The 23,058-nt window shown below is 35.0% G+C and overlaps 1 protein-coding gene across 17 annotated transcripts in view; it reads right to left on the bottom strand.

The window, feature by feature from the left end:
- GPC5 (glypican 5) overlaps window positions 1–23,058 on the bottom strand; it is a 603,769-nt gene that overhangs the window by 361,842 nt on the left and 218,869 nt on the right. Inside the window, exon 7 of one of the 17 annotated variants that reach the window (XM_038151907.1) lies at window positions 2,337–3,228. The exons of 15 other annotated variants lie outside the window; for them this stretch is intronic. In XM_038151907.1, the coding sequence (XP_038007835.1) occupies window positions 3,181–3,228 (48 nt within the window). In that variant the 3' untranslated portion in view covers window positions 2,337–3,180. Of the gene's footprint in view, window positions 1–2,336; window positions 3,229–12,584; window positions 16,995–23,058 lie in introns of those variants that run through there. One more of the 17 variants, XM_038151830.1, reaches the window with a different exon arrangement.

Here is a 23,058-nt window from a genome sequence, read left to right as displayed (position 1 = left end):
TTAGAAGCAAAGAAACAAACAAAAACCCAAACAAAAAGAAAAAAACTTAGCTGCACGTTAAAACACAAACAATTTCTTTGTGTTTCCTAGGGAAAGTAAAAGGAAGGAGTAGATAGAAGCGAATATTTAACCCACATCTTCCAGCTTCTTGCCACAGAACCATTCACATTCGCAGATCACAAATGAGATGTTTTTCAAGGTGCTTAATTTAAACAAAAGTATTTTGTGAGCCAGAAGCCCTGCTTGTGCTACAGGATGGAGCAAAAGATGAAAACTGGCATGAGAAACCAGTGTGTTCCACGGCTAAAGCAATATGCTTTCTTACTCCATTTTCTACATGAGAAAACTCACTTATGCAAAGATTCTGATGTAGCTAAAAATGTTTGTACCACAGGCAGGTATTTATCTCTAAGATAGGAATCTAAACTATCATCACAGTCAGTGAAGATCCACTAAATACAGTCGATAGAGTCTACAGAGCTATTTGTGTCACTCTAAAACCAGACAGTGACATTTGATCTGCTGGTTCTCTAGACACTATCGGTGTGCTGACAAGAGGCTCAATTCACTTGACCGCAGGTATTGATTTAGTGTCATCTGAGACAGAAAGTCTATCCTGCAGGGCCTCCAGCTGCTGCTCCTGTGACACCTGTGGGTCCCATGCCATACTTGCCAGCCACATGCAGGTGTCTGAGATAGGCTAAGATGTTTCAGAGAAGTCTTTGAGCAACTCAACAGAGCTTCACCGTCTCAATGTGTGAAATGCGAAGGAGGTGAACTCCACAGCTGCCAGGACTTAAAGAATGCAGTTAAAATGTCTCAGCTCACTGTCAAAGAAGAAAGCTCCCATAAGATAAACCACCACAATGAGCACAGATGTAAAAAAGGGAGGCATTAAATTCAGGCCTACATACAGGTGAAAGGTTTGGAATTAGCACACCAGACTGTGCAGACTGTGAGAAAAGCACAGGCAGCAACAAAAGGAAGATGCCAGGCCTGATGAAGCAGATCCAGGTAACTTATCCAGACAAAAATGCCAAACATGGCAAACTATGAGAAAACAAAGCAACTGGTAACACACACTCCATCCCAAGTTATGGGAATGGCACATACATCTCGTGGGTGCCTGAGATTGGACTGTATATGAGCAGTACCTCAAGCAGAACACTTGGGCACCCACACCACTGAGGAGACCAGCGTAGAGAAAGGCCAGCAGGAAGCTGCAGTAACCCATGTGGTGATGACATCTTTTGTTTAATATCTCTCTCTTACTCATCCTCTTTCTCTTCTTCCCCGCTCTCTTCCTATCCGTCTCTACCTCATATTTATTTTTAAATAAAATCCATACTAACGGTCTCATTTGCACCTTAATTTGGGCAGAGGCACCCTTTAACAGTTGGACCCTAACATTATTTCAGTGTATCACATTATTTTGGTGTCAAAAGTGGGATCAGAACAATGGCAATACCCAGACTTCTCCTCACATTTCTCCCCATCATCTAGAGCAAAATAACTGGGAATGCAATGAAGCTCATTCATTATTAAGTACCATCATCAAAACAGGGTTTGGGAAGCAAGGAAAAAAACCATTTATTCAGATTAGAGTCACAAACAATAGTATAAACTGTTTAACTGACATTATTTGATACAGCCTTAGACATCAAGGTCGGTAGTACTATTCACACTATTCACACTTAGTCTGAGCATTCTTTTAGCACATTAATAGTTTAATTGTGGTGCAGAAATATCAAATACAGGTGATTAAGTAGTCACAGCCATAGACAAGACTGACATAAAGTCAGTGCAAAAATTATGCATTTTTATTCCATCAAGTAAATCAGTTATTTCTACTAGTTTTACACTAAATATTTGCAATGTGATTTGGAACAGACAGAAGTGGGATTTTAGCAATTTATATTTGGGAATTATATTGTCCACAGTTCATGAGGCAGCCATTAATCTTTTACAGCTGGGAAACTTCGGTAAGTTAAGAACTATGTGATTGGTATAAATTAATATGATAGGAAATTTTTATTTGGAGGATTTTAAAAAGGAAATTTTCAACTGTAAATTTTATAACTTTAAATGTCTAACTTTTAGGTGTACTTTGAGTATTGATTTAAAAACAGAAAACCAGGATTCAATTAGTTTTTCCCAAAGTTTTTTCAAAACTAGTTTTTCCCAAACAATTTTGATTTCCCAAACACTCATTAAAACCTCCTCATTATTAGATTTAGCAATATCTAATATTAAAAAAGTTATAATAAGCACATAGATTATTAGAACGTAATTTCAGAAGCTGTATTATTTTTTCAGTATTAATGTAATTTGTCTTTCACTTATGACAATGAAACCAAAATAAGTAGCCAATTTATTTTTTTATGTTTGAGTCTTTTAATTGCTAGCTTTGTGTTTCACTTCAGGCTGCAAAATGGAATTGGAAAGAATGTGTTGGAGAAAATAGAAGTTTAGCATAAAGACTCTATTTACAATCTATACAGACACATAAATGAATAATCATATATTTTATTTTATTTATGTCATTATTTATTTTTACTGTTAATTTGTGAACTGTGCACTGTTACAATGGAATTTGCTGGAAAAGCATCCAACGTTTTTAGACACATTAAAATATGTGCAAAACTTCATCAATTATTCTTTATGCTGACTAAAATTGATCATACAGTTTGTGATCTCTTACATCTTTCTGCAGTTCACATATTTGAACCAGTGTCAGCAACATTTTACATCTTACAAAAAATCTTGCTTTCCTTTCTTATTTGCCTTTATGAACAAAAGAAGAGTTATTCTGTAAGCACCAAGGTTCCCCCTTTGCTTCCCTCCTACACTCCTACAATTTTTTTTTTTTTTTGGAAGAGTGGGGGGTGGCTGTTTGGGAAGTGGGGGATTACAGTGTGGAATTGTCATTAAGCCCTGCTAACTGAGCAGAACTTATACTTGGAATGATCCTGTCTCTTGTGAAATTCTCTTTAAAATATCAGCCGAATTACTGAATTTTCAGTTCAGTGAACTGCTTATCTTAGCATTTGGACTAATGCCTACTTCCTCTACTCTACAATTTAAATGCATTACTTTCCCTTATCACAATATAAGTGGCTTCTGAATCACCCTCTTGCATATTGACATCATTCAGAGCTGTATCTGTAACATTCTCAGGCATTAGTTTCCATCTTCTTCACTCATCACTGCGTTCCTTGCTGGTTCATTCTGCAAGAAAATGTTTACCACACTCTTAATGTTGGTTGTTTTTTGTTGTTGTTTTTTTTTTTTTTTAAAGATGTATCCACTTTGAGTTAGCTGTCTATAATTAGTAAGTCCTCATTAGTACCAGGTTGCATGAGAGAGAAGATCTTCCAACTCAGGACTTTTTTTTTTCTAATGGGCATCATTTGGCTAGGCAACTTAAAAATTATGGTTAGAACATGTATGTGGACAAGATATCTTGGTCTGTTTCTTCAGGGTAAGCTCCAAAACTAAAAACTTACTTCATGGAACACAAAATTGTCATTTTATCAGTTTTGATTTTTATCAGTATAACTTCAAATATTCTATGTTGTCTTTCTCAAAAGTTGTAGGGTTTGGCCAAGTCCTTCTGTTTGCAACTATGAAGATAACAAATTGCTTGAAAGAGTAAGTCTTACCTATGTATGTGGTCTGGCTCAATTTTTTACTGTAAAATGAACTTCCTTGTTGACCTTCATCTCTAGGATTTGTTCTCCTATTCTCCCAGTCATTTCTCAGTTCTGTAAGTCCCTGACACAGAATAGATATACCAGGAAATATCCTGGTTTCCTGGGGACATTGGTGAAGCAATGAGTGTCCTGAAGTGACTAGAATTTTATAACTGATGCTCCAATGAAGATTTCATCTCTGACTGTAAGTTACCTACTACAAAGCTCCCAGCCAAGTCTTGATTGGACTGATTGGAATAATTTCTCCCCCAGGCTTCATCTATTCTTGTGCAACAGATTACCATTCCTAAATTACTGGCAATTAAAGATTGTGTGCTGGTTGCTCAGGCATTCAAATTCACAGCCTGGCACATTAATTTCCTATGCCACTGGTTTTACTTTAAATAAAAATAGCAATCCACCAGCTGGGAGTAACTGGTGTGTACTTGTTTCTAACAAGCTTGGTTTCATTTGGAGAGTGACTGTTTACACAAGCCTGCAGTGATAAGACAAGGGGAAATGGTTTTAAACTGAAAGACAGTAGGTTTAGATTAGATATTACATAAAAATTGTTTACTGTGCGAGGGATTGAATCATTGGAACAGGTTGCCCAGAAACTTGTGGGTGCCCCATCCTTGAAGTGTTTAAGGCCAGGTTGGATGGACTCTAGCTACCTAGTGTAGTGGAAGGTGTCCTTGGCCTCAGCAGGAGAGTTGGAGATAAATGATCTTTAAGGTCCAAATCAAACCATTCTACAATTCCAGGACTCTATGATTTGAACAAGTTCTGAAGAAAAACACAGCAGAAAAGATGGAGGAAATGGGTTTTTTTTAATTGCATGAAGATGAGTTTGTCTGGAGTTATCTGCCACCTTCTATAAAAATATATAGACCTTGATTTAATTCCTTTTGTTAGGCTTTCAGCTAACTTAGTCTTATTTTACATTTTCTGGGACTTATTTAATTTTTTCATCCTCCATTTTTTTTTTAAATTTCATTTTTCTTCCTTCATTTTTGTTTAGCCAGGTACAAGCATATGCATTGTCTCCATGGAAACTAAATCTTATGGTTGCCATCATTTGGCTACTTGGTTACCCAAACACTGGGGCTGTGTAGGGTCAAACAGTCCCTACGCAAACTAGTTCATTTACAAGGAAAAAAAAAATATCTTTCAGGCCACACTTGGTCCAATGTTTTTGTTTTTCTTCTCCATTTTTCTTCTCTAGTTTTCTCTGTCTTGCAGTCTTGTTGGCTTTTCTCTCCTTTATTTCTATCTTTTTTTTTTTTTTTTTTTTTTTTTTTTTTTTTTTTTTTTTTTTTTGTGTCCTGCAAATAGATGCCTGCCTATGTGTTTATTCTGGAAGTGATACCAACCTGAGATTGAGGGCAAGGCTTCTATTGTTTCAGTTAATTTGCTCCATAGAAGGTTTTACAGCTTCCATCAAATCAGGAAAGAGGTTCATATCCAACCTCAGTGAGGCTGAATCTGGCCCATTATCTTTTCAGTAGTCATGGAATCATACAGGTTTCTAAGCCAGTTTGCATGATGCCATTGCAAGTGTTAAACAAAGCAAGTTTTCTTTTATCTGCCATAAAATTTATATCTTTCTCCTGACACATCTACTATAAGAAAAACTCCTGAGTTTATGCCAGACTAATAAAATCTCGAGTGAATGGAAGCTTAAAAATAATCTTATTCTGGTAGAGCTAAGCAACTTACTTGCTTTGCAATAATGTACTTATAATAGAGGACAAGAAAAATTGTGAGAAATCTCCACAGCTTTTCTCTAGACACAGCTAGATGATCACTCTGACAGATTCCATTCTTTTAGCGCTTGGTTTTCTGTTACCAAAGTTTGTAATATCTTATTAAAATTCTCTTAGGGTTTAGAGATGTTTCAAGGAGCTTATTTCTTTCCACTAATATCTAGCTTCCTGATTATCAGTTCATTTATGCTTTCCAAGGAATCATTTATTTTTTTGAGACAGTGTAATTTTTGTGCAAGCCTGTTATCTCATTTGCTTGCAAAGTGACAATTAATTCCTGATACATAGCCTCTAGTGTACAGCCCGTGTCAGCTGCACTATGAAATACTCATTCATTGATCTTGAAATCTGTAGGAAAACATACTAAAACTTGTATAAGGTATATAGGGGGATTGTTTGGTTTAGGTTTTTTTTCTATAGAAATGAAATTAATGTTGACGCATATATACACATATTATCTGCTCCAAGGCAGTTTTTATTAATTGCATTTAAAACTACACTACTCTGCATTGGATCCTCTTGTTATTTCATTTGCTTTTGAAATTTTCTAGAAGACTGACATTTTAGACATAAAGTCCCTCTGTGCACTTCCTTTAGAAGCTTGCTATAAAAAATTAGCCAGTGTCCAGTGAGACCATGTATTGGAGTTAGAAAATTTCTTTCAAGCAAAAAATTAGACTGAGAATCTTTAAAAATACATAGGAAAATTTCCCCAACCATGTAATCACTGATTAACAAAACTATTTAGAATGGACACTTCTGTGAGAGGTTAACAGGACTTTTGCCTTGACATCAATGAAAACCTTGTTCAGAGAAATCTGGGATCTAAGAGAAAGTCAGCTAACACATCGAATGTCTTTGAATGGAGGGTGGGACTGATAAACTTTTATGGACTGAAGTGATGTGAAGGGTAAAAAATAATTTTTTACTGAGGAATGATATTCAGGCAGCAGATGGAGACAGCTTGAAGAAACTTTAGCATAGTATGCGGGATAAAAAGGATGTGAAGTGGAACACAGGTTTCAATTAAATTTACACATTTGGATCACTGGGGATAGTCCAGATTTGAAAAGACAAAGGAAAGGACATAACACCACTCTGCAAGCCAGAACAGAACTTTATTCCAATCCTCATACCTGCCTTAGCTTTTCTTCTAATGTTTACACAAGATTTGATTTCTTTTGCCTCTAAGTTAGAACAAAGCAACCTGCTAAGTATATATATTTTTAAAAGTATTTTTTCATTAAGATAAATAAAGTCTTCACAGCACCAGTATAAGGGGTCCCATTCCATTCCTGCTGAAGTAGTAGTAAATTTCAAAGTGTTTTAATTAATGCTGTCTACATTAATGAATGTTTAGCCAATGTAATACATCTATCCCCTTATCTGCAATAATGGACTCCAGCAGCAAAAAGACAAGGAAGAAAAACTATAGAGTGTTAAAAGATAAGAATAACTCCAGAGCTAACATATATTATTTACCAGTCACAGGATGCAATCCAAAGCTTAGAGGAGGAAAAAAAAAATTTTATTTGGTATTGCTGAGCTTAGCATGGCTACCATAACATCCTCACAAGATTACAACTGCAAAGATTTACCTGATTCTTTGTCCAAGATTTTTTCTTTAAATCTCCTAACTAGTTCCATTTTTCACAAATTTAAACTCTCATGGAAAGTACTTGGAACTATACTTGAAGTTCACAAATCTAAAAATGTCAGGACATGAAAATACCCTGATCTATCAAAACATTTGGCAGAACAAGTTTATCTATAAGATCTATCAGACAATTGCATGAGGACATTGTATGAGGACAGTCTTCAAAAAGGGCAAGAAGGACCCTGGTAAGTATGCGCCAGTCAGCCTCATCTCTATCCACATGGATAAAGGAGGAGAACAGGAAGTCAGCATGCATTCACTACAGGTAAATCATCCTTGACCGACTTAATTGTCTTCTACAATGATAAAACTACCCAGATGGATGTGGGAAGAGCAGTGAGTATTGTCTATCTTGCCTTTAGCAAGGCTTTCAACACTGTCTCTCACAATATCCTTACTGATGAACTGAGGAAGTGTGGACAGAATGGGCAGTAGACAGTGAGATGGATTGAGGTGGACTGGCTGAATGGCAGATCCCAGAGGGTCATAATCAGTAGCACAGGATCTAATTGGAGGCCTGTCAAAAATGGCATCCCTCAAGATTCCATGCTGGGTCCAGTATTGCTTAACTTATTGATCAATCACTTGGATGAAGGGACAGAGGCCTCTTCAGCAAGTTCACTGATGACACAAACCTCTGAGGAGTGGCTGATACCCCAGAGGGCTGTGCAACCCTTCAGAAGGACCCAACAGACAGCAGAGATGGGCAGAGGAGAACCATCTGACATTCAACAAAGACAAATGCAGAGTCCTACACCTGGGGAAGAATAACCCAATGCAACAGCACAGGCTGGGGGCCAACCTGCTAGACAGCAGTTCTGCAGAGAAGGACCTGGAAGTCCTGGTGGACAACAAGCAGCCCATAAGCCAGCATTGTGTCCTTATAGCCAAGAAGGACAATTATGTCCTGGGGTGCATCAGGAAAAGCTTTGCCACTAGATCAAGGGACTACTCAGCCTTACTGAGGCCACATATGAAATACCATGTCCAGATCTGGGTTCCTTAGGAGAAAAGAAACATGGAGATCCTGGAAGAGGTCCAGTGGATGGCAATGGACTTGAGTATCTCTTTTACAAGTAAAGGCTGAGAGAGCTGGGCCTATTTAGCCTCAAGAAGAGAAGTCTGAGAGGGACCTCATCAATATCTATAAGTTTCTGAAGGGAGAGTGTCAAGATGGTATTTCCAGGCTCTGCCTGGTGGCGCTGAGCAATACAAGAAGAGGCAATGGGCAGAAACCGATGCACAGGAAGTTCCACCTGAATATGAGGAAGAACTTCTTTACTGTGTGAGTGACCATGCATTGGAACAGATTGTCCAGACAGACTGTGAAGTCTCCCTTGATGAAGACATTCAAGAACAGTCTGGACACAATCTTGCGACATGTGCTCTAGGATGACCTGTGGTGCCTTCCAACGCTACCCATTCTGTGATTCTGACATTAAAATAACTTTAAATATATACAGTCATAGTTAATACCATGAAATGACATATATATGTATATGTATGTATGCATAGTCTGCATTTAAGTAGGAAATTTCTCATCTCTAGACACATGCACACAGAGTAACATTATTCATTTCTTTCTTTCCTTGCCTCTCTTTTCAGCCAATTTCCTTCCTTTGTTCATTTCTTGTCTTCTTTACGTTTTTTTTTTTTTGTTTTTTTTTTTTTTATTTATTTCTGGGGCATATATTGTCTTCCATTTTTTCCAATGTTTTTTATTCTTGCTTGTCTTTCTCCATTAAATATTTACCAGCATATATCTCATATTTTGGCTTTTTCTCCCCCAGACCAATTGTTGCATTATGCTAAAATTTTCATCTGTTTTTCAGTGAATATTTTACACTTCTGCTCATCTTTACTCTTTTCATATCCTTTGTTTTTTCTTTGTGGTTTTTTTGGGGTTTTTTGTTTGTTTGTTTCTATTCCATTCAGCTATTTAATTATTACTATTCAGATTTCCATTTGTAATCTTTATATTTAGGTCACACTCTACCTGTGAATTGTAAACTGCATGCAGCACACACACATAAGTATCGCATCATAGTTTTAGGATGTGTTTCTCTGCAAAGCTTAAGTTATATTTTAATTCATTTAAATATGACAGCAATAGATGTGAGTAGGCAGAAAAAAATTTTGCTTCAGCATGTTTGGGAGATGTAGTGAGTGGGATCTATTACTTTAATAAATGATGTATTTCATTCACTTTTAAGCTTGTTTTGAAACAGGCCCCATTGTCATTCTGTTCGTACTCTGCCCAATGTAGCACTTCTTGTTGATCTTCAAGACAGTCAATAAGAACTACTGCAGCATTACACAGACCTTCTCTGTCTTTTGTTTTCTGCATAGATATCAATTTGTTAAACAATCTGAATCTTTGATGACTTACAAAACAGTTCAGCTAATGGTCCATGCTTTAATGCATCTTATCAGCAGCAAACATCTGCCTAAAAATGGCTATGCTTTCATGACTGTCAGGCTCTAGGGGAAAAGTGAAGATAGATGTCATTTTGCTGATCAGGTTTAAAACAAGGATTGAAAGATAAAAGATTCCTGCTTCTAAGCAGCAACTCCATGTAAATAATTTATAGTCCAAAAATAATATGCTATTCAACACTTAGAGGAAGGAATCTTCTTTCTGCGTCTCTGTTATATTAATTCCTTTAGAATTCTTCCAATTAATATTCAAAGATTACCAACTTTATATCTATAAATGAGTTGCTTATTAATAATACATAAGCTGTTCTCCTTTCTTCTGATGAGGCAGAGCACAACATGCTGCAAAGAGTATTGACAGGAAAATACATGATTTGGAACTGTTGTGAAGCCATTTACCATTCATGAAGTAACTTACTAATAATAGTTGCCTGCTTATGAAAACTCAAATGTCAAGGTTTTAACAGGGCACTGAGATCAAAAAGGATTAGTAACAAATGACCTAGAACTGAATTCTTTCTTATACAGCTGCACAGAACAAAGTGTTCATTTTGATTTGCATGTGCGGCACATGCAAGACTTTTCATTTGCTGGAAAAATCAGTGGAGAAATATGATAAGCAAAAAATTTGTTTGTAAATACCTTATTTACTGGCCATAGATATCAATAAATAACAACAGAAAAAAAAAAAGGATCTTTATATCAGTGTGCCTGAAACAGGGGAAACAGGAAACAGGGGAGCTATTCATAAAATCAAAGAATCAAATATGCTGAGTTGGAAGGGACCCATCAGGATTATTGAGTCCAACTCCTGGCCCTACACAGGACGCCCCAAGTGTCACACCACGTGCCTGAAAAATGTTGTCCAAGCAATGCCTTAACTCAGTGGAAAAAAGCTAAGTAAAGGTTGCCTTCCACACCCAACATCAATTTATCTAAAGCATGTACAAATCAAACACAATAACTGTAGAGCAGTGATGTACTGAATGAAGCTTCATAACTACATGCCGATCATTTTGACATGTTCAGCTGTTTAATATCATGCCTGACTGCTCCTTTATGGCTTATGATTTTCTTTTGTTAAATATGACAAGTCTAAACAAATTTGAATCCAAGTGAATTAAAACACTGATTTATTTACTTTGGCGAAAATCCCATATGTACAAACTGAATTCATGGTTTTGCTATTGCTAATTCAATGATAGAAATTTTTGAGTGTCTAAGAATTCATCTAATTGCTTCATATTCCATAATTCTACTGCACAAGCATGTGTATAGATCCTTTAAGATCCAAGATAGTCAGACACTATTCCTCACAGGAGGGACCAAAGCCATTATCCAAAACAATTTTTTTTTAATAAATAGAGAAGCCAAGACTTTTCTGGCTCTTAAAATAAATTTGAAACTGGTTTATATATAGTAAATGTGGCATTGTATTGATTACAGAAACTAGTATAGTATTAGCATTAGAATAATGTTTCCTAAAGGATAAAACAGGATTGCACACAAATGAACAGTCTGCTCAGGCAGCATCACTAAGCCATACCAAGATCTAGTTACTATTGTAAAAAACTAAAGTTAATCAGCACAGCATTGGGATGGGAAGGAAAATACACATGACAACATTTTTTCTACTTTATAAATCTCAGTGATTAGTTTATTTTTCTTAGGAGATAATAGGTTTATTATTCTCAGGAGAATCTCTACTATGGTCCTGCTTTTAAAAAGAATTAGAGTTGAAACTAATATTAATACATTCCATCTCTATTTTTCCTTAGATTAAAAGTTTTCCAGAGCAATAGGCAGGCACACAAATAGGAAAAAAACATTGTTCTGAAATGCAGTCCTGATGCACAGTTTTTCTTACATATGTGACATGCATGCTTTTCTCTTTATAATTTCATCATATCACTTTCTATATTTCCTCTACGTGTTGGAAAATGCTGACTGAAAAAAATGTAGCAGTCATAATAAACAAGCAGCTGTGAAAGACAAAAGAACTAGAGGTACAAAGAATTTAGGAGGTAAAATTTGTGTGGAAAAAAAAGGAAAAAGCATTCTTTCTTCAGAGGCAATTATTACTAAGTTTTAGAGGCAATTATTACTAAGTTACTACATCAATATTTGTGCTAAGACAGTACACTAAAAAAAGCAAAAAAAAAAAAAAACCCCAGCAAACCAACTCCCCACCCCCAAAACAGATGCAAAAAGGGAAAAAAGTATAAATCATTCATGTTTCAATTTACCAAAAAACAACTAAGTTGCAATTTATATGGAAAATAAGCTTCTTTGTTTTTATTCTCAGAATTTTTCATGGAAAAGAAAAGGATAGCAATAAAGTCACTGAAGTCTCTATTTCCTGTTAATTTGTGCCTCTTAGAAACCAAAAGGCCAATTGGAGTCTGATAAGAGTAAATTGCAATGAAATTGAATATATGATAGGAAGTCTTCTAGGAAGATCGGAAGGACCTTATTGTTTGAATTTGAAAGATAGTCTTCCAAAATAAGCATGACTAACTGCACTAAATTGTATGCTTTCTATTTAAAACCAAAAATTAAAAGATCTTCAAAGTGTGAGTCAAGTACTGCCTGAGTTTCTGCTGCCTTGAATATGAATGTGAATGTGAATATAGGAACATACAGTTTCCTTCCAGCGGAATAAATTTCAGTAAAATACCTTCTGGATAGGGAAGAAAAGCTGCCACCCTCACTGGAGTAATACCAGTAGGGACAAACAGTGGCAAATCTAGAAGTTTAATTTCTGAACACCTGTAGCAGAAGCAGCAGCCATGACTAAGTTCTGTGTAGCAAAAGAACCATGTTGATGTGTGCTAAGGAGGAAGAAGAGGATGACAACACTAATAAATCCATTCCTGAAGAGCTTAAATTCAGTTTCTGCAAGAGTTTGCTCCTTTGGTAACAAGAATTTACCTCTCTTGCCCTGCAAGTGATTCTATCAGAATAAGACTGCTTACTCATAGTCACCCTTCCCCACCCTCTCCCAATAAAAGTAGATAGTAATGTTTTGTTTAAATTTAATCTAATCCTATGAAATTGATATTTTAATGATTAATATAATATAACATAACATAATATAATATATTAATACTGAATATATTATAGGCAAGGATGTTGGATGTGCTTATTTGAAAACAAAAAACTTTGATTTAACATGCTGGAAGGAACTTCACTGTCAAAGATCTCAGCTTGTTTGCTAGTTGAAAGGTGTTATCTGATTCATAAGATGGTTCAGATACACTTAAGACTCTGCATATAAAAATAAGAAGCTCCAAAGTCTGTACAACTGCACAAAGTGATTTCTGAAGTTTTGGTGAGGCCATTTTGTCACAGTAGGGTGGTCAGATATAATTTACTTCTGGTAAGACAACTGCCAGATTTTCCCAGGGAATGAGGTAAAGATGAGCCTGTAGTTTCTTGGGCTGACCTTCAGGCTTTTATTTCTTTCCAGTCACCATGTACCTTCCCAGATCCCCATGATGTTCCAAAGATGACAGAGAGCAGCCTTGCAAGGACATCAGCCAACTTTCTTAATTTTCTTGGTTGCTGCCCCAAAGTCTGTATGCTGCTTCTGTCCTTCTTTAGTTCATTCAGGATACTGAACTCCCTGATTTTATGGCGATTATAGCCAAAGCTAATGCCAACTGATATATCCCTAGGAAGTTCCTATTACTGAATATGTGTTCCGTCTGAGAGCCTTCATGTACAGAAGCAAAAAAAATACTTTCACAAAATGAAGAGAAATTCAGCTATTGAAGTAAATGAAACTGGAAAATGTGGACAAAGTTAAAAATTTAAAAACACAAAAAATATACAGGGTAAAACCCTAAGATTTTACCAGCTGTAACAGCTTTTGATAAATCTCTAGCTTAAGAAAATGGGAACTTTTATTTTGGCAATATATCGCATCTTAAAAATAAATTCAGCTTTCATTGATTTTGAAAGTAACACTTGCAAGTATGAAGGTAATAGCTTTTTGATTGATTCAGTCAGAATGATTTAGGCTTTGTGAATAAAGGGGAAATTAATCAGTAAGGGTTGATTTAGGGCCTCTTTCATAATATGGATTTCCATTTTTGTGTGTCATTGTTCTGTTGTTAAAAACCTGATGGACTGTTTGCACTGAGGTAAATGATTAAATGTTTGTAACTAGGAGTGACTGAGAAGTGAGGCCATCTTTAAAGAATTAAAGCCTTCCTGAAATTAAATGCAACAATCAAATGTAATGTAAGAAAGTCTGCAAGAACCTATAAAGTAAACAAGCAGAAATGAAAACATTTTCCATTTCAGACAGAGCAGCTCAGAAAGGAGAACTATTGCAGAAATTAACTTTCAGCAAGTGAAAAAATGGTTAGGAAGAAATAAAGAAATTAATTGAGGTATTAGTGACAGGCATTCAGCAAGTGAAACAGTTCCACTGTACACAGGACTAGTTTGACAAGCATCACCACATAAAGTTGTTCCCTACTGAACTTTGAGTTTCCTTTTTTTTTTTTACCCTATGTAGATAAATGCTATCTCAGCAAGGGCCAAAATATTATTAGACTTGCTAAGGAAAGCTGTGATTGAAATGGACGTTGCTGGATAGTGAGCTGAATAAGCAGCTTTTTGGCTTTTTCTCTGTTAAAAATAATTAGGAAAAGTATTTTCTAGATTGCTTTATGGTTATTACAAGTTTTCTGTCCTAAATTCTGTTATTAAGGCCATGATTAGGCATGGGAGGAAACCAGCTGTTTATGTTGATTGCTGTGCTCCAGGTAGATCATAGATAATGGTCCAGTCTAGTGAAACAAGATCAATACGCAGTCAGATTCATAAGCAAGCAAAAACAATGGCATGAGACTTTTTTAGACAACTCTTCCCTGCTTCCTGTATTTCAAAGAGGAGAAAGTCATAAATACCGAGCACCTCACTATATCACCATAAGAAAACTACAGAAAAAGGCAAAGAGAACCCTGCGAAGTTCTTCACACCCTGGAAGTACATATTCCTGGAGGGAATCACACATGCAGAAATCAAAATGGTTTCATTTTCCCTTGAACATGGCAGATAAATGCCAAATATACCATAATTTCTATTTGGTACCATGGATGGCCTGTTTAGAGCAGTTTTGGGTTAAAACAAGAGAATCATTTCCAGATGTTTATAAAAGAAAAGGAAGAGATATAAGAGTAAGGAGTTTACTTTTAAAAAGCTTCACTATATCTGAGTTTTACATGGCAGCACTAAAGACACTACTGTTACAAAACACTGTGACTAATGGTAGAACATTCTTTTTTTCCTAAATGCACTGGAATACAGAGGTATCACCAACAATAAAATTATTGCAGCTTCTTTCCCAAAAAACCCCAAGAACTCTATGAAGATTATAGTTTGCTTTATTCTACATTGCCAGTGTATTTTATACACTGACCTTTTCCAGTCAGCTTAACTGGCTGGAAAAAACTATGTATAGACTGCATTACAGATGGAAATACAAAAGTTATAGAGTGCAGGTGGGTAAGTCAGAGGAATCAATTAAGGGTCTAACAAAGCTCTTGCAGAGAGTAGACCCCTACTATTTTAGCAAACTATTAGGAGGCATCAGCTGAGGAAAAATTCTTTCAAAGTCTAAGAGATCTTCCAAACTTTAAATCGAAGAGTGTGGCTGGCAAGCTGGCAAATGCTGTTTGGACAGGCATTCCTTCTCCCACCTCTCAAGGTTCTCTCACTTATGCTGTGCAGTACTCCAAAGACAGTAGGCTTATTGGGAACATCATGGCCCTATCCTTGCAGACTACTCTGCAAGCTGCTGCTGATGCTGATATCTTGGTTTGTTTGGATACCTCCTCTGTATTCACCACTGCTTGGTTTCCTATTAACAACTTATGTAAAATGAGACATACATTTTGAGTGCTTTCAGAAATATCAAAAAAACATTCAAAACAGTGCTAAAAATAATAGAAAAATGGCACAACATTAATCAAATTCTCTTCTTTTGCTGGAATAGGTGGACATTTTAAAAAAAAATTGGGAGCAGGAAGTACTGAATTAATGATTTTTCAGAATGAATACTTTCAAAGGTCTTTTGATAATAGCTGCACTTTCTTACTCATTTTCTACCATTCATTTTACTCCATTTTTTTCTTGATAATACAGAAACAGACTGCTTACTGTGGTCACTGTAATAAAGGATTTTTTAAGATAACAATTTAATTTTGTTTGGATGTTTCTAGGCGAGAACTGTGCTCTAAACACTTACTAATGCATTTTTTTGCCACTTCATGTCAGATAGAATATTGCAGAGACAACTGTTACACTAAACACTTCTGGAGGACACTTCTCAGTATTTTCTACCACTAGTGCACTGGAAATTGGACATTTTGCAATGTCCAAAACTTGCAATTTTTATGAACAGTTTTGGAGTTTAAAAATTGAAGATTGATCTGAATACCTTTCTCTTTGAAAGCACAGTATCTGTATTCACTATTTCCCAAGTATTTTTATATACATTTTGAATGAATTAAATTTTATGTTCAAGTACGTGTGATTTATCTTCCAAGTGTACAGATTCATTTCCAGTAATACAGTGCAATTAAACATGTTGCCAACTCATGCCTGTATGAAACCCATGAATTCACAGCAATACACTGCTCCAAAGTATGTATCAAAGTTACAGTCAAAAAAAAAAACCAAACCAAAACCCAAAAAAACACCAAAAAATTGTGCACCTGGGGAGGAATAACTCCAGGCACAAGCACAGGCTGGGGACCACACAATTGGAAAGCAGCTTGGCAGAAAAGGACCTGAGGGTACTGGTGGACACCAAGCCAGTGATGAGCCTTTGTGGCAAAACCACCAGTAGTCTTCAGGGCTACTTTACAAGAGTTGCCAGCAGGTCAGGGTAGGTGATCCTGGAGAGAATCCAGGGAAGGGTCGCTAAGGTAATTAAGCTACTGGACTATATTTTGTGTAAGAAGAGGCTATGAGAGCTGAGGCTGTTCAGCCTAAAGAAGGCTCAGGGGATCTCATACATGTGCAGGAATACCTGAAGGGTATAAAGAGCAGGGAGCCAGGCTCGTTTGGATGGCACCTGGTGGCAGCCAGCCCATGGGCACACTCTGGAACACATGAGGTACCATCTCAACATCAGGAAGCACTTTGTTTCTGTGAGCGTGACCATACACTGGCACGGGTTGCCTGAAGTGGTTGTGGAGTCTCCATCTCAGAGGTATTCCAAAACTGTTTGGACATGGTCCTGGGCAGTTCATTCTGGGTGGCCCTGCTTGAGCAGAGGGGTTGGGCTGTGCGATCGCCAGAGGTCCTGTCCACCTCAGCCAGTCCGGAATTCTGTGACAATTTGTCTTCAGGCTCCAATGATCTCAGCCAGAGCTGCTCTAGGATTGTGTGTACTGCTGTGCAGTTGCAACACTGCTTGCAGGATGGCTGTGGAATGTAAGAGCCCATTTTTAGCTGTTGGTTTGTAGTTTTAATTTCTCATAACTCTTCTTGAGTCTGATCTAATGCTGTCTCACTAGCATCTATATGTCCACATTAAATATATGATGGGGGAGAAAAATAAAGGCTTATCTTTTTTTCTAATCAACATTGTCATCTCTTCATTTACTTTATGTTAATGGAGTAATTGCGTCCCAAATTTTAACGCCATCCATATAGAAATCCCCAACAGAAATTCAAACTGCAGAAAGACAGAATTCACAAAACAAGGAGATTTAATATTCAGAAGAGTACCTCAGAAAAACAAACATACCAAGGGAAGGACAAAGATGTGTTAATGTAAAGCATTTCGCAGTAAACACCATATACATTTAAGCTAATTTATGGCACCTAAAGAACCAAGATTAAATTAAATTTTATGGCAAAAGAAAGCAAAACTTGACAGACAACAAACAAATTTCACAAACAATTAGGAATGCATCATTTCCCATCTTCCAGATCTTGTGAAGAAAACTCTCCTTCATTGTTTCTTCCTAACACATAAATTATGTTGTCTCACTGAATACACTTTAAATCAAATTCTCATTAAAATCAGAAATTAAAGTGAAATGCTGATTTTTTTCTTATCAGTAGACAATTAATTATGGTAAACAGGAAATACTGTGCCTTTTCACAAATAATAGGTTCATAGTCAAAATTTTAAAGATAAAACCAATAATTATATTATTTTGTTATCTAATAATGACTTTTATTAAATTAAAATATAAAAATATTATTTCTCAAGAAAAAATAGGATAAAGGAGGTGTGGCTATACAGATACAACTGAGTAATTCTTATTCCAACAGAGGCAATATGTGCAAGCTCAACCACACTTAGAAAATGAAAAAAATATCAAGAAAAAGAAAAAGGTTTTATTTTCTCTTTTTTCTAAATTTTAGATTCAGAGGTCTTGAGGATAGTCTGCAAAAGCAGTCATTTTATGATAATGCTATGTGAATTTTCCAAACCACTTTCTTGTCAATTGTCAGTGGCAAATGGATTTCTGAAAGAAGTTTCAGCATTTTTTAAACAAAAATTTCATCAGCAGCTTGAAAAATACCTATGAAAATGCAAAACACTAAAAAAATATTTTTGGCAAGAATAATTAACAATTATAAATGCAGATACTTGTGTAAATCTATGCCTAAGAAAAAAACGACACTAAATCTTTTTTTACATTATAGTAGTCATAATGATAATTGAATTATTTTCCAAAAGTTGAGTAACTCATAATTCAAAACTATTCTTTCAGAATTGTAATTTAAATATTTTTATGTAAAAGTAAATTCATTAGTAGCATTATACAAGCTTTAAAAAAATAAACAAATCCAGTTTTAAGTTAATCATAATACACAGAAAAATAAAATGTCTGAATGCCATGTGTCATATGCCAATATTCAAAATAGATACTGTAGTCAAGTTTTTCATTATTATTAATCTTTCTAAAATAGGGGAGAGACTCTGATCAAGTCTGATATAAATGAAAAAGACACAAGCAATAGATATTTAATCATCTTTTTCCAAGCCTGTTTCTCCTTTTTTTAATCTCAAATCTGCTTAACCAAACAATTAAGTGTTGGAAAATATCTTAAGACTTCAAGAGGGTTTTCTTTCCTGAGAGAGTGTTTCTACAATGTAAAAACAAAAAAGAGGATTTTTTAGAAGCCTTTTTGCTGTATCCAGCTGGGGAAAAAATAAATATTGGCTTACATGGACATGGCATAAAAGCAAGATTAATTTTTTTTCATTTAATTTTGCAAATACTCATGTTGCTTAAAAATTTTTACAAAGAACATGGCTCAATTTTCACCACTTCTACAGTCTAAAATGTTCACAGACATCAGGATAGCAAAAGGAAGGAAATGTTCTCAAAATACTTTTCTGATTACAATTACTTCCTTTGGAAAGTTCAATGTAGAGGGAAGTTCCTCATGTTTCACTTCTATCTTTTTAAATTATGTAATTGTGAAATTAGATGTAGAAATATCAATAGAGCAGAAAATGGTTAAAATGAATCTACAACTATTAAAGAGTCAGCAGGTATTCAATGTTAAAAAACATTTTAGTATATTTTAGTGAAGTGTGAGGAGTTTGGGAATACTCTGAGCCTTTTAGTTCTACTGAGCTTACTAATAGTAGGATTATTGATCCTGGCAAGGCAATAAACTCTGAAATAAAATAAATTCATCAACTGATGCACTGATGAATAGTGCATCTCAGAAGCAGTCAGCAAAAAGCAGGAGATACTACTACAGTAATTTTTAAAGTAGCATTGCTTTTTCTCTAAGTCCCAGCAGTATCTACTTTGTTTCACTAAAAGCTAAACAAAGTGACACAATACTCATTTTCTAAAAAATACCCGACATTTTTTTACATTGCTAATACTGAAAAAGCAGGTAAGAGATTTTTAATCTCGTATTTTCAAGAATCAGGCTACCATATCCAGCTTTAGACCAGAACAGTTTAATATTTATAGATGGTTTGGAAATATTTAGGTAATTAAGCAAAGCAGAAAGAACTGAAAATATAAATTCTCACTACCATCTTTTCTTGTGACAATATGATACACTAAAATCAAATATAGAGTCTGAAAAGAAAGTAGGAAATGTTGAATAAAATACCATAGTGCAACTGGATTAATGAAAAAAACAGTTCATATATTTATCCAAAGGTTTATCAATCACACTGAAATATACTACTATATTAATACCATTATCCAAGCTTTTATAGAATAACACTTAAAAATAAAAACCTACAGAACTAGCATACAGAATTTGTAGAAAAAAATACAAAATTTCATTTTTATTTAGTTTGTTATTCCAGAAGAATATATAAACTTGAAATAGCTTTTTAAAAACCAAAACAGTAAAACCCAGGTACATTCCACCATTTCCTGAGTGCATATGTCACCATATTTAAATACTGTATAGAAAATAATTGGGAAGAAGATGAATGTTTGATAAGAATCTGTTTCTGGACACGCAGCTGTAAAAAATTATAAGCCTTCTATGAATCCAAATTACTGGGAAATGGAGGTGGCTCAAATTCATCTTTTGATCAGTTGCCAGGTGTCCTCATTTGCTTCCAGCTGATGTGTTTTCTGGATTGTAATGGGAAGCCTGTCCAGCAAAAGCTCACATTTCACATTTTGGTATATAATTCTATTTCTATTGTTGTGGCCCTTAATAATTTCTATATTATCTGACTTTTATTCAGATTACAAAATCTTGTGATTTCCAGATTTGTAAAACACCACCTTTTTAAGCCAAGATCATTTAATACTGGCTGCAATGCCAACCTACTATTCTAGTAATCTTTCTGCAGTCTAATTACAGCTCTTTAAACATAGATGGTGACACTTTTTCTCTTCCTGATTTTTTTCAACTAAATTTCTTAACTACAAACTCTGTAATCCTTATTCTTCCAACTAGTTCAAACTTAATTGATCTAATATTGTAGCAACCATCTTACTGAATTACAGAAACTTTTCTGTGGCACTCCTTCAAGCAAAGATTCTACAACATGATGTTTGAATGGTATATTGAGAAGATATTATACTGCTGACAAGATAGTCTATTGCTCTGTCACAGCCTCTCTATAAACACATGTGTAAAAAAAATGTGTCTCTTAGCACATTTTCTGCTTTCTCCTAAATTGATTCATGGTTGTGTGGTCCATCTTTTGGTATTCAGAAGCACAAATTGAGACTTGAAATGTTTTACTTGAACTCCATAATCTACATTTTATTTCCAAAACCTCATTCCCACTCATCACCCTTCAGGTTTTGTAATAATTATCATCATTGTTGCTTAAATAGATGAACAGAAGCTCAGTTCTCTCAAAGAGGCTTTTTACTTTTCTTGCTGAAGATTTTTGTTACTATTTATTTCACTCTTGCTCATGAATTTAAATCAGCATGGCTTCTGGAAATTCAATGTAATTCCTGCACTTTCTAATACCTTTCCATGGAGCTCCTCATTTTCAATAGGACTTTATTTCCTTGCTTATCGGTTTTGAATTGGATCCTCATTTTCTTATATTATTTTTCCTCTGATTTTTTGATAGTTATACTTGAATTTCTACAATTCAGATACATCTTGTACTCAAAACCATTATCTTTGCAGAGTTGTTCTCATATCCCTAATTTGTTACTGCAAAAAGATCAGAGCGGGGTAAAAGCAATCCTCCAAACCACCCCAAACAAGCTACAGAAAACTCTAAAAACAAGAATAAGGAGAAGAGCGCTGAGATGTTTCTCAGACGGGCATCCTGAAGACTGGCATTACTGCTAAAACTTTGTGTCATGGAAATATATCCTGAATTAATTATGGTCATTCAAATTACTCCCAAGAAATTAGCTTATCGGAGCATAATGGCATTTACATGTCTGGGGAGCTTCTAAAAGGTTTTAGAAATATTTTTGTGGTGCAGAAAAGCAGTCAATCTGTTCTTGAAAAACAGCTGCCTTAGGTCCTCATGAACAAATGCAAACAGAATTCAGTGTTGCCCAAAATGAAGCAAATTCCACATCCTTGGTCAAATATATCTAACAAAGGCACCTCAGTTTGGACTATGGTTATACCAAAATGCCAAAATTAGATACATACATACATTCTAGAGTATGATTCACACCGTTTCAAGACTCAAATGCCTCTAGAGGTGTCTTTTTTCCCTTTCCTGCAGAGAAAGTAAACAACTTAGAGTATTTAAGATTTAAATGTCTCAAGATTTGAGCCCAGGCTACAACTTTGCTTTCAATATCAAAGTAGTGATAGATATTCATGTTAATCTGTATTTTTCTAAAAATACAAACAATATCAATATACTATATTCCTATCCTGAAGGAACTTGCGTATTTCACAGCCTGAATAATGAAACTGTCATATAACTTAGAAAGCAATAAAGGCAAGACTCAAAAATAATCATTGTAGTGCTTGAAACTTATTATTATTTTAAATGTATTGCCAAACAAAAGAGAGAGAGAGAAGAAGAAAAGAAAAAGAAATTGAGCAGCATCAAAAATAAAATAATTTTATAAAATTAAGTCTTCATCGAAGCCACCCATTCCTGCAAAATATACAAGTACAGATGAAAAGAGCACAATCTCAGGGTGCACAGATGACATTCCTCATTGATCTATAATACCAAATGTCTTATGCAAAATTGGCTTGAAATAATCAAATGAGGGTATAGTTCTCCATATCATGCAGTTTTTTAAAATTAAAAGTCTTCAATTAAGTCTTTTAAAGCTTGAATATAGAATCAAAACTCAAAAGAATGACTGAGGGGAAAAATTTTTAATAGAAACTATTATACAAATATCAAATAAAACTAAAATAGAATTTATTATTCATAGCTGCTTATTTGCTTCTATATTTCAATTATTAACACTTTCCATTTTTTTTTCTGTTAAATCATTTTTTCTAGGAATTTTTCCTTCATGTTGAAAAACAGTTTTAGGAAAAATTAGAAATTTAATTGAATAGGAAACATAAGAAGGAATGAAAAGTATATGATGTTAAAACAATTATTTCAGTTATAAGTTTCATTTAAAACCAATACTTTTTCTCTTTTAGAACTTCCAAATAAATGCTTCCTCAAAATTCCCCCAAACTGTCTATGTTATTACTTGTTATGTTTTCATACACCATTATTTCTTGATAAAACTTCTGTCACGCAAAAGTTTCTAACTGAAGAGATTCTCTCCTAGATAGGAAGATGCACATCTTTCTACTGATGTGCACAAAAACAATTTTCTTAAAACTGATGTTTTATGAGGTGACCTCTTCACATATAAGCCCCCATGATATATCAAGCTGACTATTTTATGAGGTTTAATTTTACTTACACCAAAAATACAAGTGTCTTTTTGCAACACCTGCAGAGTTTAACTGTGGTTATCCAGCAGAAAAATACACTTATATCTGACCAACCCGCGGGTCTGGAATTGCAAAAGGAGAAAAGTCTGTTCCTATTATTATGGTATGCCCTAAAAAGTATCTAAATGGAAAT

This window comes from Motacilla alba, chromosome 1 (assembly GCF_015832195.1).
Source record: "Motacilla alba alba isolate MOTALB_02 chromosome 1, Motacilla_alba_V1.0_pri, whole genome shotgun sequence".
Lineage (NCBI taxonomy): Eukaryota > Metazoa > Chordata > Aves > Passeriformes > Motacillidae > Motacilla > Motacilla alba.
The sequence above is the reverse complement of the archived record's forward strand: the minus strand, read 5'-3'. Positions and strand labels throughout refer to the sequence as shown.